The 14,787-nt window shown below is 34.7% G+C and overlaps 2 protein-coding genes across 3 annotated transcripts in view; one reads left to right on the top strand and one right to left on the bottom strand.

Moving 5' to 3' along the window:
• Nucleotides 1–13,677, top strand: part of LOC149808027 (F-box only protein 25-like) — a 41,441-nt gene extending 27,764 nt beyond the window's left edge. Inside the window, exon 8 of the mRNA XM_089972714.1 lies at nucleotides 5,183–13,677. Within this exon, the coding sequence (XP_089828840.1) occupies nucleotides 5,183–5,272 (90 nt within the window). The 3' untranslated portion in view covers nucleotides 5,273–13,677. The remainder of the gene's footprint in view (nucleotides 1–5,182) is intronic.
• LOC149808026 (tRNA dimethylallyltransferase-like) overlaps nucleotides 5,209–14,787 on the bottom strand; it is a 125,856-nt gene continuing 116,277 nt past the window's right edge. For both annotated transcript variants that reach the window (XM_089972701.1, XM_089972692.1), the window contains exon 14: nucleotides 5,209–5,342. The gene's annotated coding sequence lies outside the window, so the exon portion shown is untranslated. The remainder of the gene's footprint in view (nucleotides 5,343–14,787) is intronic.

The raw sequence follows: 14,787 nt of genomic DNA, 5'->3' as shown, positions 1-14,787 counted from the left end.
GATATTAAAATGTGAGATTACAATGTACAGGTCTCATATCTGCCTTTCTGATACTAAAATGTGAAATTGCAATGTACAGGTCTCATATCTGTCTTTCTGATACTAAAATGATTAATCTTTTTGACATGATATAAAATAGTGCTCAAGTAAAACTTTATTCCCAATTGTCCATTACTGTTTTTGTATAGGTCACTTGTATAGGTCATGTATCAACATGAGCTGTATAAGAAACTCGTGCACTGAAAAACAAGCTAACCATCATTACTTATGCAGAGGCACATGGTAACGTAGCTGCTGGGAGGAAGTTTAATGTAGGAGAATCTTTTAGGGAGTGGAGAAGAATGACAGCATTATTTGGATTTTTAACATAGCTTAACAATTTTTCTGTCATATTGCTATGATGTCTGCATTTTGAATGACATGTTGAATACTGAACTAGGAGTGCATATACTGTATGTACAAGACAATATGAATTCATACTAAAATGATATTGGATTAAAAATAGTGCCAATATACATCAACTTGTAAAGTAACCAACACACCCCAGCTTGTACATACAGCATACACACTCATAGTTCAGTACTAAACATGATCTCAACTGGTAAGTACAGTATACATACTCCTAGTTCAGTATTAAACATGATCTCAACTTGTACATACAGTATACATACTCCTAGTTCAGTACTAAACATGATCTCAACTGGTAAGTACAGTATACATACTCCTAGTTCAGTATTAAACATGATCTCAACTTGTACATACAGTATACATACTCCTAGTTCAGTATTAAACATGTCATCTTGTACATACAGTATATGCACTCCTTGTTCAGTATTAAACATGTCATCTTGTACATACAACATATGCACTCCTAGTTCAGCATTCAACATGTTAACTTCTACATACAGTATACACACCTAGTGTTCAAGATTCAAATAACCAAATCGTGATGTTAACTGGTACATACAGTATGCAAACTGCTAGTTAATGCTGCGATGTTTAGTTTACTGCCTTTAAATATTTACAAAATTAGTAACCATTTGCATGTGGATGTCAGTGATAAAGAAACTACCCTTTAAATTGAATATTTTTCAATATCTTTGCTTAAGGTGGCTCTTTATTAAGATTTGGTGTTCATTGTTTAAAGTTTACTTGAGTTTTAAATTCACTGTGACCTTGCTAGGAAATAGGCAGAGTTGAGAAATGGGTTGTACACCACATTACAGACCATTACACATCAGGTTGGTTTATTGACCTTGCTAGGAAATAGGCAGAGTTGAGAAATGGGTTGTACACCACATTACAGACCATTACACATCAGGTTGGTTTATTGACCTTGCTAGGAAATAGCCAGAGTTGAGAAATGGGTTGTACAGCACATTACAGACCATTACACATCAGGTTGGTTTATTGACCTTGCTAGGAAATAGGCAGAGTTGAGAAATGGGTTGTACACCACATTACAGACCATTACACATCAGGTTGGTTTATTGACCTTGCTAGGAAATAGCCAGAGTTGAGAAATGGGTTGTACAGCACATTACAGACCATTACACATCAGGTTGGTTTATTGACCTTGCTAGGAAATAGGCAGAGTTGAGAAATGGGTTGTACACCACATTACAGACCATTACACATCAGGTTGGTTTATTGACCTTGCTAGGAAATAGCCAGAGTTGAGAAATGGGTTGTACACCACATTACAGACCATTACACATCAGGTTGGTTTATTGACCTTGCTAGGAAATAGCCAGAGTTGAGAAATGGGTTGTACAGCAAATTACAGACCATTACACATCAGGTTGGTTTATTGACCTTGCTAGGAAATAGGCAGAGTTGAGAAATGGGTTGTACACCACATTACAGACCATTACACATCAGGTTGGTTTATTGACCTTGCTAGGAAATAGCCAGAGTTGAGAAATGGGTTGTACACCACATTACAGACCATTACACATCAGGTTGGTTTATTGACCTTGCTAGGAAATAGCCAGAGTTGAGAAATGGGTTGTACAGCAAATTACAGACTATTCAACATCAGATTGGTTTATTGATGATGCTGACAAAAACTCCTTAAGTTATTTACCTAGTAAACATTTTTGTTTTAGTAACTTTAATGAATAACATTTTACCCCATTTCATGCTATTTAGTCATTGTAGATATTTCAAAGCATACTGCCATATTGTGGTTGTAAAACACATTTTATACCTAATATCAAATTTTCAGGATGGGTGCATGTTTTGTAGAAGAACAAAACGAAAATATGTACAGGTTGATCTGGGTAAATTGAAATATAACATTTCGAATTTATGCAGTGTAAATGTTCTCATCAGTGGCATATCTAGGGGACATCTTTTTCATTACTAGTTTGTTGGTTATTGTAACAATGACACATCATAAACCATAATAAGTTCATGAACAAAATTGGTCAATACTTTTCTTGGAAAATAATCTTAGTTCTTAGTTTAATTTCTCGTCTTAAGTCACAGTATTTGATAGGTTTTCGTTACTATGCAGTGATCACCACTTTATTTACTTACTGTGGTCATTTAAGGTAATCAGTGATGGCTGAAGTTTTCATGTGTTCAACATAATTACATTGCTTTGTCCTAGTAAATTTGCAATTTATTTACTTGGAAAATTTGATTCTTATCTCAAAACATCTTGTTACTTTTTTACAGTAATCAATCTTTAATTAACTTGATGTGGTGCTTTTAGTGATAATCTGTGCCTGCAAAAGCTGTTGATGTCCCAGACATAATTATTATGCATTGTATTGCTAAATTCTAGATTGGAAAGTGAGACAATGTATTTCAGAGGTGTCATGACAGCCAAAATAAAATGGGCTTGAACTTTCATATAGAATGTATCAACATGAGCTGTGTAAAAAACTTGTGCACTGAAAAACAAGCAAACCATCATTACCTATGCAGAGGCACATGGTAACATAGCTGCTGGGAGGAGGTTTAATGTAGGAGAGTCTTTTAGGGAGTGGAGAAGAATGACAGCATTATTTGGATTTTTAACATAGCTTAACAATTTTTCTGTCATATTGCTATGATGTCTGCATTTTGGCAGTTTATAGTGACCTCTAGCCATTGGACATCATACAGCAGACATGTAGTATCATGTCTGACCAAGTCACATTATCCAAACACTGACCAGTCCTAACACTAACCTCTTAATGCTGAGTGCCAAGCGAGGCAGCTGCTGGTACCATTTTTATAAGTTTTTGGTATGACATGGCCAGGGCTTGAACCTGTGACCTCCCACATCCCAGGCAGATGCTCTAACCTCTTAGGCCACCAAAGTGGTCCAAGAAGAATGATAGATGAAAACGTATAGCAACTTTTTAAGAGTGTCAGTGATGAAGAGGCAAATCTTAAGATAACCTTTTTAAGGGCCAACCCCAAAATCCTAAAGATATACTTTAATATTGCCACTTATCTTAAAAAATATTACAGGTCATGACCAGGTGCTGCATACAAACATAAACTACCAAAGAAGCAGTCAGGCATGGTGAACAATTCAAACATCATGCAAGAAATAATCAGTTCACTATCCAAAATGGCTGACTATCATTGTTCGACAAAAAACAGTGAAATTATCTAGGTTTCAAAATGTATTATATCACATGCACATTATATGGCAGAACTAAGATTTTTGCCCATTCTGGGTTGAAAAACAAAGTGCGTTTTATTCATCAGTGCACATTATACACACCAGACTACAGTATGTGCATTGCCGTTCAATAAAATATCATTTTTATTTCATCATGAACATATACATAGCAGTATAAAACAATATAGACCATACTAAGGATCTGATCTTAAGATGTAGATACAGTGTGGTTCCTGCATCTTCAAGTAGATTTTATATAGTGTGCATCATGCATGTTCAAGCAGATTTGATACAGTTTTCATACTGCATGTTCAAGTAGATTTTATACTGTGTAAATCCTGCATCTTCAAGTAGATTTTATATGGTGTACATCCAGCATGTACAAGTAGATTTTATACAGTGTACATCCTGCATGTACAAGTAGATTGTATACAGTGTACATCCAGCATGTACAAGTAGATTTTATACAGTATGCATCCTGCATGTTCAAGAAGATTTTATACAGTATGCATCCTGTATGTTCAAGTAGATTTTATACAGTATGCATATTGCATGTACAAATAAATTCATACAGTTTGCATCCTGCATGTTCAAGTTGTTTTTTTATAGTGTACATCCTGCATATTCAAGTAGATTTTATACAGTGTGCATCCTGCATGTTCAAGCAGATTTTATACTGTGTAATTCCTGCATCTTCAAGTAGATTTTATATGGTGTACCTCCAGCATGTACAATACAGCGTACATCCTGCATGTTCAGGTAGATTTTATACAGTGTGCATCCTGCATGTTCAAGTAGATTTTATACAGTATGCATATTGCATGTACAAGTAAATTCATACAGTTTGCATCCTGCATGTTCAATTAGATTTTATACAGTAAGCATCCTGCATATTCAAGTAGATCGTATACAGTGTACATCCTGCATGTACAAGTAGATTGTATACATTGTGTACAGTGTACATTGTGCATGTTCAATTCGATTTTATACATTATGCATAATTCATGTACAAGTAGATTGTATACAATGTACATCCTGCATGTACAAGTAGATTGTATAGTGTACATCCTGTATGTTCAATTAGATTTTATACAGTAAGCATCCTGCATATTCAAGTAGATTGTATGCAGTGTACATCCTGCATGTACAAGTAGATTGTATACAGTGTACATCCTGCATGTACAAGTAGACTGTATACAGTGTACATCCTGCATGTTCAATTAGATTTTATACATTATGCATACTGCATGTACAAGTAGATTGTATACAGTGTACATCCTGCATGTTCAAGTAGATTGTATACAGTATGCATCCTGCATGTACAAGTAGATTGTATACATTATGCATCCTGCATGTTCAAGTAGATTGTATACAGTATGCATCCTGCATGTTCAAGTAGATTGTATACAGTATGCATCCTGCATGTTCAAGTAAATCTATACAGTTTGCATCCGGCTAATTCAAACAGATTTTATGCTGCTGACAAAGTTTACTGAGCCAGCAAAACTTGAACAACACTATTTTTTTAAATGATGTACTGAATTTTCTTCCATATTTCAGTCCATTGGACACCCATGTATGAATGAAAAAGATCCACCACGATGTACACCATTGACACCAGAGGCTTTGGCACAGCTTTTTAATCTGTGATGTCATGCTGTTCGCTGTCCATCACAGACACCAAGATTAAAATCCTTTCAGTGTGTATCGAAGGCAAGATCTGGAAATAAAAAATGTAAACTAGAAAAAGAATGTCAACTTTCACAAATATCATTACATAAAATTACATAAACTTTCATTCCAAATCATGACTATGATGAGATACCTTGTTGCAGAAAGTTCAAACAAGTCATCATATCTGACACAATAAAGAAACCATTGGAAGTATCTAAGGATCCTTCAAGAAGCAATGATGATCTTTGATGAGAGACAATTATCTTCTATAAGAGATGATTATCTTCAGAATTCATCTGATTATCTTCAGAATTCATCTGCCATGACTCACTTTTATGTGTGCATTGATTCGTCTGGAAGCAAGAGATAGAGTAAAAGCCATATATGGCCCTCAAGGGACCATACAGTTTTGTTGTGTTGACAGCTGTCTCTATTACTAAGGTTTAATATGATCTGTAATGAAAAGGGGCTAAAAAGTAGTCATTAACAGATATCTTTATGTTGAGGTGTCTGTTAAGGCAGATTTCTTCTTTAAATATGTTACCGAATCATAAAACCTTATGAGAACTAGTACCACCTTGCAAATCCAGCCCTACTAAATAACTCTTAGCTAAAATGATCTAAGTTATCTTCCAACCCAGGTGGTGGTCAGGCTGAGTGATCTCCTCTTGATATAGGGATCGGCAGCAAAACCCATGAATATCTCAGTTATTACTTCCATTCGTGCCAAAAAGCACATTCTCAACAAGAGAGACCTTGCAAAAGCCAGAATCAACTTTCATACAAGCTGGAGTTCTTCCTTCTAAGGAAAGTATACTTCATCTATATTTCCAAACTTTCTTTCTATTGGTAATTGTATGGGTAGCTCATGCAACTTCACAGTAAGTTCAGGCTGAAAATTGTTGTTATGTTTGTGCAAGTCCCTGAGATCTAACAAAAACTCAAATATATATATATATATATATATATATATATATATATATATATATATATATATATATATATAATACAAATCATATGGTGAATAATAATTCTTTCAAGTGCACTGGATCCAGCAAGGGATCACGTTTGTCAGGGATTGATTAAGATAAATGTAATAAACTGACTAAGAACAGGGCAAAACTAGTATCTAGCTAGCCTAAGCACTTTCGACTCTTAATGAGTCTTTTTCAAAGGCAAATACAAAACATAGACAAGACAAACCAGATTGACTAGTTTGGTCTTTGTTAGTGATTGGCGTTATCTTCACCCTGACCAGGATGTCTTTTGAGGTTTTTTGGTCTCCAGTAGGCTACTTCAGGTTTGTTCGGGAGTATTAACTTTAGTGTGTCACACGATTCCATGATGAGCCAGTGTTTCCCCGATGATTTTACCTACTTTGGGGTTGTCTGGATGGTAGGTCAGGATAAATGGTATCCTATCAGCCTTTTCGTTCTCTCTATATTTTAGTAGGTCATTGCGGTTTGTTTGTTTCGCCTTTTGGGTTGCCTCCGCAATTCGGTCTTTGTGATAGCATTTACCTGTACAGGTCATCCTTGAGTTTCTTTCATTGCCACAAGACGAGCTTTGAAGTGGTACCTTAAAAATAACAGCTGTTGTATTGAGGGAGATCATGCCAACCGAGAAATAACTCCAGCTCAGATACATTTATTTAGCATTTCAGTTTACAAGGTTAGAGCAGTGGCTACAAGCATGGCCTTTGACTGGAACTGTTCTCTAACTGATATTATTCTTGCCATGCGATGGAGTCCACATTCTCCAGATTTTACCTCCGAGATCATTCATCACGGAGGGCTCAACTCAATCTGGTGAAACCTTTAGCTGTGGTGCAACAGGTCACCTTTTCAGATGTTTAACAGCTTAATAAAACATGGCTTCACAACTACTTAAGACAGGATTTGTGGGAGGGAGAATTTTTCCCATTTGCAGCTGTACTTCTTGGATAGAATCTTCTCCAGTCAGGTTACATAAAAGTTGTCCGACATACCTGAGGGGACTGAAGACGGCATTTTCAGGGTAAGGGGATGTACCTCCTTCCACCTCTTACCTATTTTCCTTAGATATTATGATTGGGTTACATATCTGAAGTAGAAACATTTTTTTTTCTAGTAAAATTTGTTTCTTTATGGCTACATATCCAATCATAATACATATATACCCTCTCAGCTTCCCCGCAGTTACATCCTTATAGAGAGTGTGCCTTTCACACCAGAAGTAACTAATATTCTTCAGTTTTGATGCCAATCCCTATATCAAGGGGAAATCACTCTGCCCAACCACCAGTTAGCTAAAAGTGTTATCTGGGAGATCTGGACTTGTGAGGTAGTAGTAGCTCTCCTAAGGCATTATGACTGGGTAACGTATTTGCAAAGAAACATTTTGCAAGAAAAAAGTAGCTTCATTGTCAATTATTATTGCTTATACTTAAGTTTATTTATTTTGGGGGATAGCATTTTTTGTGGATTTGCCAATAATGACATTTTCGTTGATACTTATTTTCATGGATGACTGTCCTGTTCTTGTCAATGGTTGAGGCGACCTCAAAATCCACAAAAACTGGCACCCCACTAACATATATGTCATTGTCAGCTGTTCAAAAAGCATACCAATTACAAGTTTACAGTTAGCTTCATACCATTTTGTCTATACTGTTGTATATGTTGATATTCCTGTTATGCATTTTAAATTTATAAGTTAACTAGTGTGGTATTCCTGTTACCTATTTCAAGTTTATGGTCAACTTATTTTAGTCTTCCTGTTAACCATTTTAAGTTTATGGTTATCTTTTGTTGGTATTCTTGTTAAGATAAATGTAATGAAGAAAAGAGTTGTGGATAGAAAGTTGATTTCCTTATTTGATATCTGCTGCTTTCACACAGTTTGTCTGAATCACATTCTTGGCCTTGTAAGCAAAATGGTGCATAGGAATTACAACCAGCTGCAATTTTCTGTTGATTATGCAGACATGAGAAATAATTTTTCTAAGTCATAGTTATCTTCAATCTTTGTGGTTAAAACAGGTACCCTGATAAAATTTGACTGGCTCATTTAGCAAATCAATAGAGAATATTTTTATTATGTTTTAACCATGTACCAGGAATAATTGCAGAAAAATGCAACAAAGTTATTTCGTAGTTTTTGTTGAACCATCTGTAACTTTGTTTTTATTTAATGTTCCAATGTTATATTATTGACATTCAAGCTTGAACACTATCTGGATTTTCACATTTATCATGCAGTGTCACTCACTATAATGCAGTGTCACTCACTATAATGCAGTGTCACTCCTATACCACTATAATACAAATTTACTCACTATAATGCAGTGGTCACTAATGCAATGGTTGCTCACTATAATGCAGTGGTCACTCACTATAATGCAGTGTCACCCACTATACTGCTGTTTTGAGGAAGGATAAAACAATACTGTGATTACTTTATATTGGTTTACATGATAGGGGAAACTACATTCTACCCACACAATGGAATCCATGACCATGTTATATCAGGGACAGCATTGTACCTTTTATGTATGTATACATGATGGATCACTATGATTTTGATGAACAAATGCATCCTCTGAGGCCAGATATGATAGTCCGTTAGAGCGAAACACATCTAACATGGTCCTGCTTGTAGGGGATGTTCGGATGTAATACATACAACAAATTTTACTTTGCATGACAATCAACGGAAAGTGTGCATGCACACAAAATACTGTCAGTTACATGAAAGACAATGGTAGCTCAATAAAATGTTTCTTCAGACACTTGAGTTCCTGTTCATAAAATTATATTTCCAAGTCCCTTTTTTTCATACAGTTTATGTATCCTTCCATAACATTTCAAAGGTAGTTTATGATGCTTTTAAGTCTTTGATTAAAACTCGACCTAGCTTTGAAGGAGGTAAGATAATAAAGGAAAGACTGACTAGAATGTTATTTCAGCAGAAATTCTAAGTTTTTTAAAATTTGTTTGACTTGTTTAATTGGTAATGTCTAAACTTATTTCAGCAGAAACACTCAAGTTTTTTACATTTGTTTTTCTTGTTTTATTGGTAATGCCTAAACTAAACACTCAAGTTTGTTTAATTTGTTTGTCTTGTTTATTTGGTAATGCCTAAACTTTCTACGGCAGAAACACTCAAGTTTGTTTAATTTGTTTGTCTTGTTTAATTGGTAATGCCTTGTTCAAGACATTTTATGAGAAATATTTAAAGACAGCTCTTATATATATATATTTTTTTATTCATTTCAAAATACTAAAACATGAGTTTTCTTTAACTACTGAAAAAAAAAACCTCACTGATTATGAAATATGAGGCTAAGGAATACATCTCAAGTCCAACTTGGGAATGTCCTTTTCAAGTAAACTTCACTTGGATGACTACTGGAGAGTATTCAGCTGCCTTAAAATCCCAGCAACATGAAAACTTAAGTTTGATATTCTTTTCAAGCAGTGTGGTTATTTTGACACTGTCATTTCTAAGGCTGATACAAAGAAGACACTCTCCATTCTTTGCAAAATACAAAGCGATTCGAAGGAAAATCTGGACCAGAAAACTATTGAGAGCCTGTTAAGCATGCATAGTAATAAATCACAATGAATGTCATTAGTGGTCAACAATGATCTTTTAAAGGAAATTAAAAATACTTGTGACTTTATTCCGAAAATCTTTGCAGTGAACTATCACTCTTCCTTTTGCATATAATTGACAATATCGAATTAATTTTTATTGGAACATTTTCCATCAGAACCTGGTTCACATTCAAAACTTGTTGTTTTATTATAGTAAGAGGAGAACATATCAGTGAGAAAAAAAGCACTTTGGTTTTCAGTCCCCCCTAAATGTTGAAAGTTTATGTTCTTGACTAAATCTACTGGCTGAGAATTTGTAAATCTACTGGTTTGATGTCCTTGTTCTGTCACATGTACGGAAGTGATTATGAGCATAAAACAGAGCTATTATAACATCTATCCCTTGAAACATTTGCTTAAAGATTTTCTCTCGATTTAGAAAGTTTATGGATCTATAATGGCTTTAGATATGAAAGGCCTCCATTGTCTTTGATGTATGGGCACGAAACATATGCCCCAAGTCTCAATTTCAATTAATGAGACAGTATTACCTTGATTACTAGGAACTGTCAAATTAATGAGACAGTATTATCTTGATTTTTGGGAATTGTCAAATTAATGAGACAGTATTATCTTGATTTTTGGGAACTGTCCAAGTCATTTTTTGAACATGTTTTAAAATTTATTTTGAAAGCAGATATTATTGGTTGCTGACATGAGGAATTTTCCTTCACTTGTGTTTTTTTTTCTTCAAATTTTTCAAGAGACAAATATTTAGTGTAGAAAATATTTACATTGAAAATATCTGTATGCAGACTCACATCATAGCAGAACAAGAAAATATTTAAGTTTAAAAGTTTTATAAAACTTGACCATGATCATAGTAAGGAAATGACAGGGACTCAATTTATTTGTTCATTTTTAACAATAATTCTTAATATTCTGTGTTCATATTTGATGTTTCATTAAATATTTGTATACAGTATATGTATCAATCAAATACAGTGCAATTTTTTGTCACAAAAGTATACATTTTATATTTCATGTGTTATTCTAGTCAGAATTTTATACAAATTGTTTTCAGTAACAATGCTGTAATGATGTAAGCTTTTTTGCAATTATAAATTGTTTGGTGTATTCTGCTAGTCATGTGTTAAAATAAAGTATCATAAGAAATATTCCAGAGAAATACAGAGATTTCCCATAGAACAATGTGAGTGAACATGCATTTTGAAGGACACAATGTTGGGAATAAAATGCATCATTTCATAATGTCTACATTTTTTATGAATTCTGTACACGTACATGCTGCTTGTATCTTTGGTACAGCAAGTTTTTTTTATTTCTTGGCTGCATTTCATGATTATCAGGTAAAAGTAAATCATGTTTATACAGAAAGTGTTAATTCATAGCCATCACAATCAGTAAATCATGTTTATACAGAAAGTGTTAATTCATAGCCATCACAATCAGTAAATCATGTTTATACAGAAAGTGTTAATTCATAGCCATCACAATCAGTAAATCATAATTACCATCAACACTTACTTATAAGTCGAGTCCAACTGCATCAACTTCGACCCTGATTACTTATAACAAACTGCAATGGTTCTGATCTGTCAATGCATGGATTGACAAGTGATCTGGGTCTGTACATATTGCATGGGTCGGTGGTTCTTTCCGGGGTTTTCCCGGGTTCTTCCTCCACCATTAATACTGGCCGCCATGTATAGCCTATCGTGTGCTGAAAAATGGCGTTAAACCCCACAACAACAACAACAACAAAATCTGTACATATTGCAGTTGGACTCAGTCTGTAAGCAAGTATATACAGTAAAGCTACTAGTTTTTTTAAAAAAAATCCATTTTGTACTTAACAGTTATATATGACTTTATCGGGTTCCTCTGGTATAAAACTTTACTCAGCAATTTGAATGACCGTCCTTACTACAGATTTGGAAATATCTGATTTTGATAAATGTTGCCTTTTGAGTGGTCCAATATTTCAATTAAGATTTGAAGCCATGTACAGTTTTGTGTCTGAGGAGCCAGGATTTTACACTGAGTGTTCGGTTCATATCAAATGTATGAAACAAAAAACATAATATAACTATCTTTTTCTGTCTAATTCAACCACATCTATTATTTGGCTCTTTGACATCTCTGCCAAATGAGGTTCTAGTACAAAGTCGAGTTTTCTTTTTCACACCAGAATAAGGCTTTTAAAAAAAGAGAGCAGACTGCCTGAGGAGATGTGATGACATAATCTACACTGTGAGGATGAGAAGATGTCACGTTTAGAGCAATCATGGACAGTCTCACTTGTTGATTGACACACGAGATATGATGACATAATCTACACTGTGAGGATGTGAAGATGTCATGTTTAGCACAATCATGGACAGTCTCACTTGTTGATTGACACACATGAGATGTGATGACATAATACACACTGTGAGAATGTAAAGATGTCATGTTTAGCACAATCATGGACAGTCTCACTTGTTGATTGACACACATCCAATACCTGCATCTGTTTATAAATTAAAGTTTACTAATATCCTTTTAAGCTTTCAAGAGAATTATATGAACCAGAACTCAATGATTTCATTAAAAAAAGTAATTTCTGAAAGTAGGTGTGGATGAAATTAAGAACAGGGTGAAATAACTTTTACATTTTACTTGTGTGCAGTTTTACATAGATGCCTTGTATAAGTAGCACAGACCAATGAAGCAATTTACCAGACCCTTTGTATGGCAGAGATCTCAGGCAGCAACATGAGAATCTGTAGGAAAAAGACAAATCTTTTGCATGCATTGGCATAACAATGATTGAAATTACTCATGAAGTTTCTCAAATTTCCAACAAGTTTAACAATAAATTATTCTGTAATCTCATGAAAAAACACAGTTTTTGGCTTGGAGTAATTTATATCCACGTTTATGGTATTACTTCCATTGCCTTTTACCAAATATTGCTGGTATTACTAATAATAGTAACCAACTGCATGTTTATGTAATTATTAAGCAAAGTAATTTTATTTAAAGGGAGGCAACTCAAATTCAGGTAAATGATGAGTAGTAATAGTAGTTATCTTACCTGTATATTCCATTTGATGATGATCCAAGAAACAATTTTTTATAGTAAACAAATGCTTTGAAAAGGAAATAATATTAATTCCTCAAATTATGTTACAAAATATTAATATACATTTTTGAGTGACATTAAGGAAAAACACTTAGAATAATATAATACGGATTACTTAGAGCAGTTTGTTTAGAGTAATAAGAAGATCGTGATACCTTTGGAGTCTGTTCGTACATATGATCTAATATAAATTACTCGATAAATCATTTCATCCTCAAAGCCACCAGTATTTCAATTTTGATGACTCTTGCTAAAAATAGCATAGTCTAAGTTAGAAATTCAGTTGAGTGATTCCAAATATATAACATTTGATATGGTGCATTTACCTAGTGTAAGTCAGGAAATCAAACTTGTGGACATTTACCTAGTGTAAGTCAGGAAATCAAACTTGTGGACATTTACCTAGTGTAAGCCAGGAAATCAAACTTGTGGACATTTACCTAGTGTAAGTCAGGAAATCAAACTTGTGGACATTTACCTAGTGTAAGTCAGGAAATCAAACTTGTGGACATTTACCTAGTGTAAGTCAGGAAATCAAACTTGTGGACATTTACCTGGTAACATTTTAATGTCATGTGATAAATGTATTTCTACTAAAAATACAAAATCTACTTCATTTTGTATCATGACTTAATAAATCCTTTTAAATCTGTAAATCTTTTTTATTCTATTTTTTGTTTAAAATATTAATAAGAGTAATAATTGTTTATGATGTCATTTGGCATGATGTTAGTATGACTTAGTAGTGTGTACTGTGACCTAGGCATGAAGGCAGTACAACTTAGCAGTGTGAAATGTGGCCTAGGCAAAAAGACAGTACAACTTATCAGTGTGTACTAAGACCTAGGCATGAAGGCAGTATGACTTAGTATTGTGCACTGTGACCTAGACATGAAGGTAGTACAGCATAGCAGTGGTTATGGTGACCTAAGCATTAAGGCAATATGACTTAGCAATGTGTACTGTGACATAGGCATGAAGGTAGTATGACTTAGCAATGTGTACTGTGATCTAGGCATAAAGACAGTTTGACTTATCAGTGTATACTGTGACCTAGGCATGAAGGTCGTATGACTCAGCAATGTGTACTGTGACCTAGGCATAAAGGCAGTACTACTTATCAGTGTGTACTGAGACCTAGGCATGAAGGCAGTATGACTTAACAATGTGTACTGTGACCTAGGCTTGAAGGTAGTATGACTTAGCAATGTGTACTGTAAACTAGGCATAAAGCCAGTATGACTTATCAGTGTGTACTGACACCAGGTATGAAGGCAGTATGACTTAGCAATGTGTACTGTGACCTAGGCATGAAGACAGTATGACTTAGCAATGTGTATACTGTGACCTAGGCATGAAGACAGTATGACTTATCAGTGTGTACTGCGACCCAGACATGAAGGCAGTATGACTAAGCAGTGTATACTGTGAACTAGGCATAAAGGCAGTATGACTTATCAGTGTGTACTGTGATGTAGGCATGAAGGCAGTATGACTTAGCATTGTGCACTGACCTAGGCATGAAGGCAGTACAACTCAGCAGTGTGAAATGTGGCCCAGGCATGAAGGCAGTATGACTTAATAGTGTGTACTCTGAATTAAGCATGAAGGCACTATGACTTAGCAGTGCATACTCTGACCTAGACATAAAGACAGTATGACTTATCAGTTTGTATTGAGACCTAGGCATGAAGGCAGTGACTTATCAGTTTGTACTGAGACCTAGGCATGAAGACAGTATGGCTTAGTATTGTGCACTGTGACCT

Source organism: Sinohyriopsis cumingii, chromosome 1 (genome assembly GCF_028554795.1).
Source record: "Sinohyriopsis cumingii isolate HCF-2022 chromosome 1, ASM2855479v2, whole genome shotgun sequence".
Taxonomy (NCBI): domain Eukaryota; kingdom Metazoa; phylum Mollusca; class Bivalvia; order Unionida; family Unionidae; genus Sinohyriopsis; species Sinohyriopsis cumingii.
This window is presented reverse-complemented; position numbering and strand designations above follow the sequence as displayed.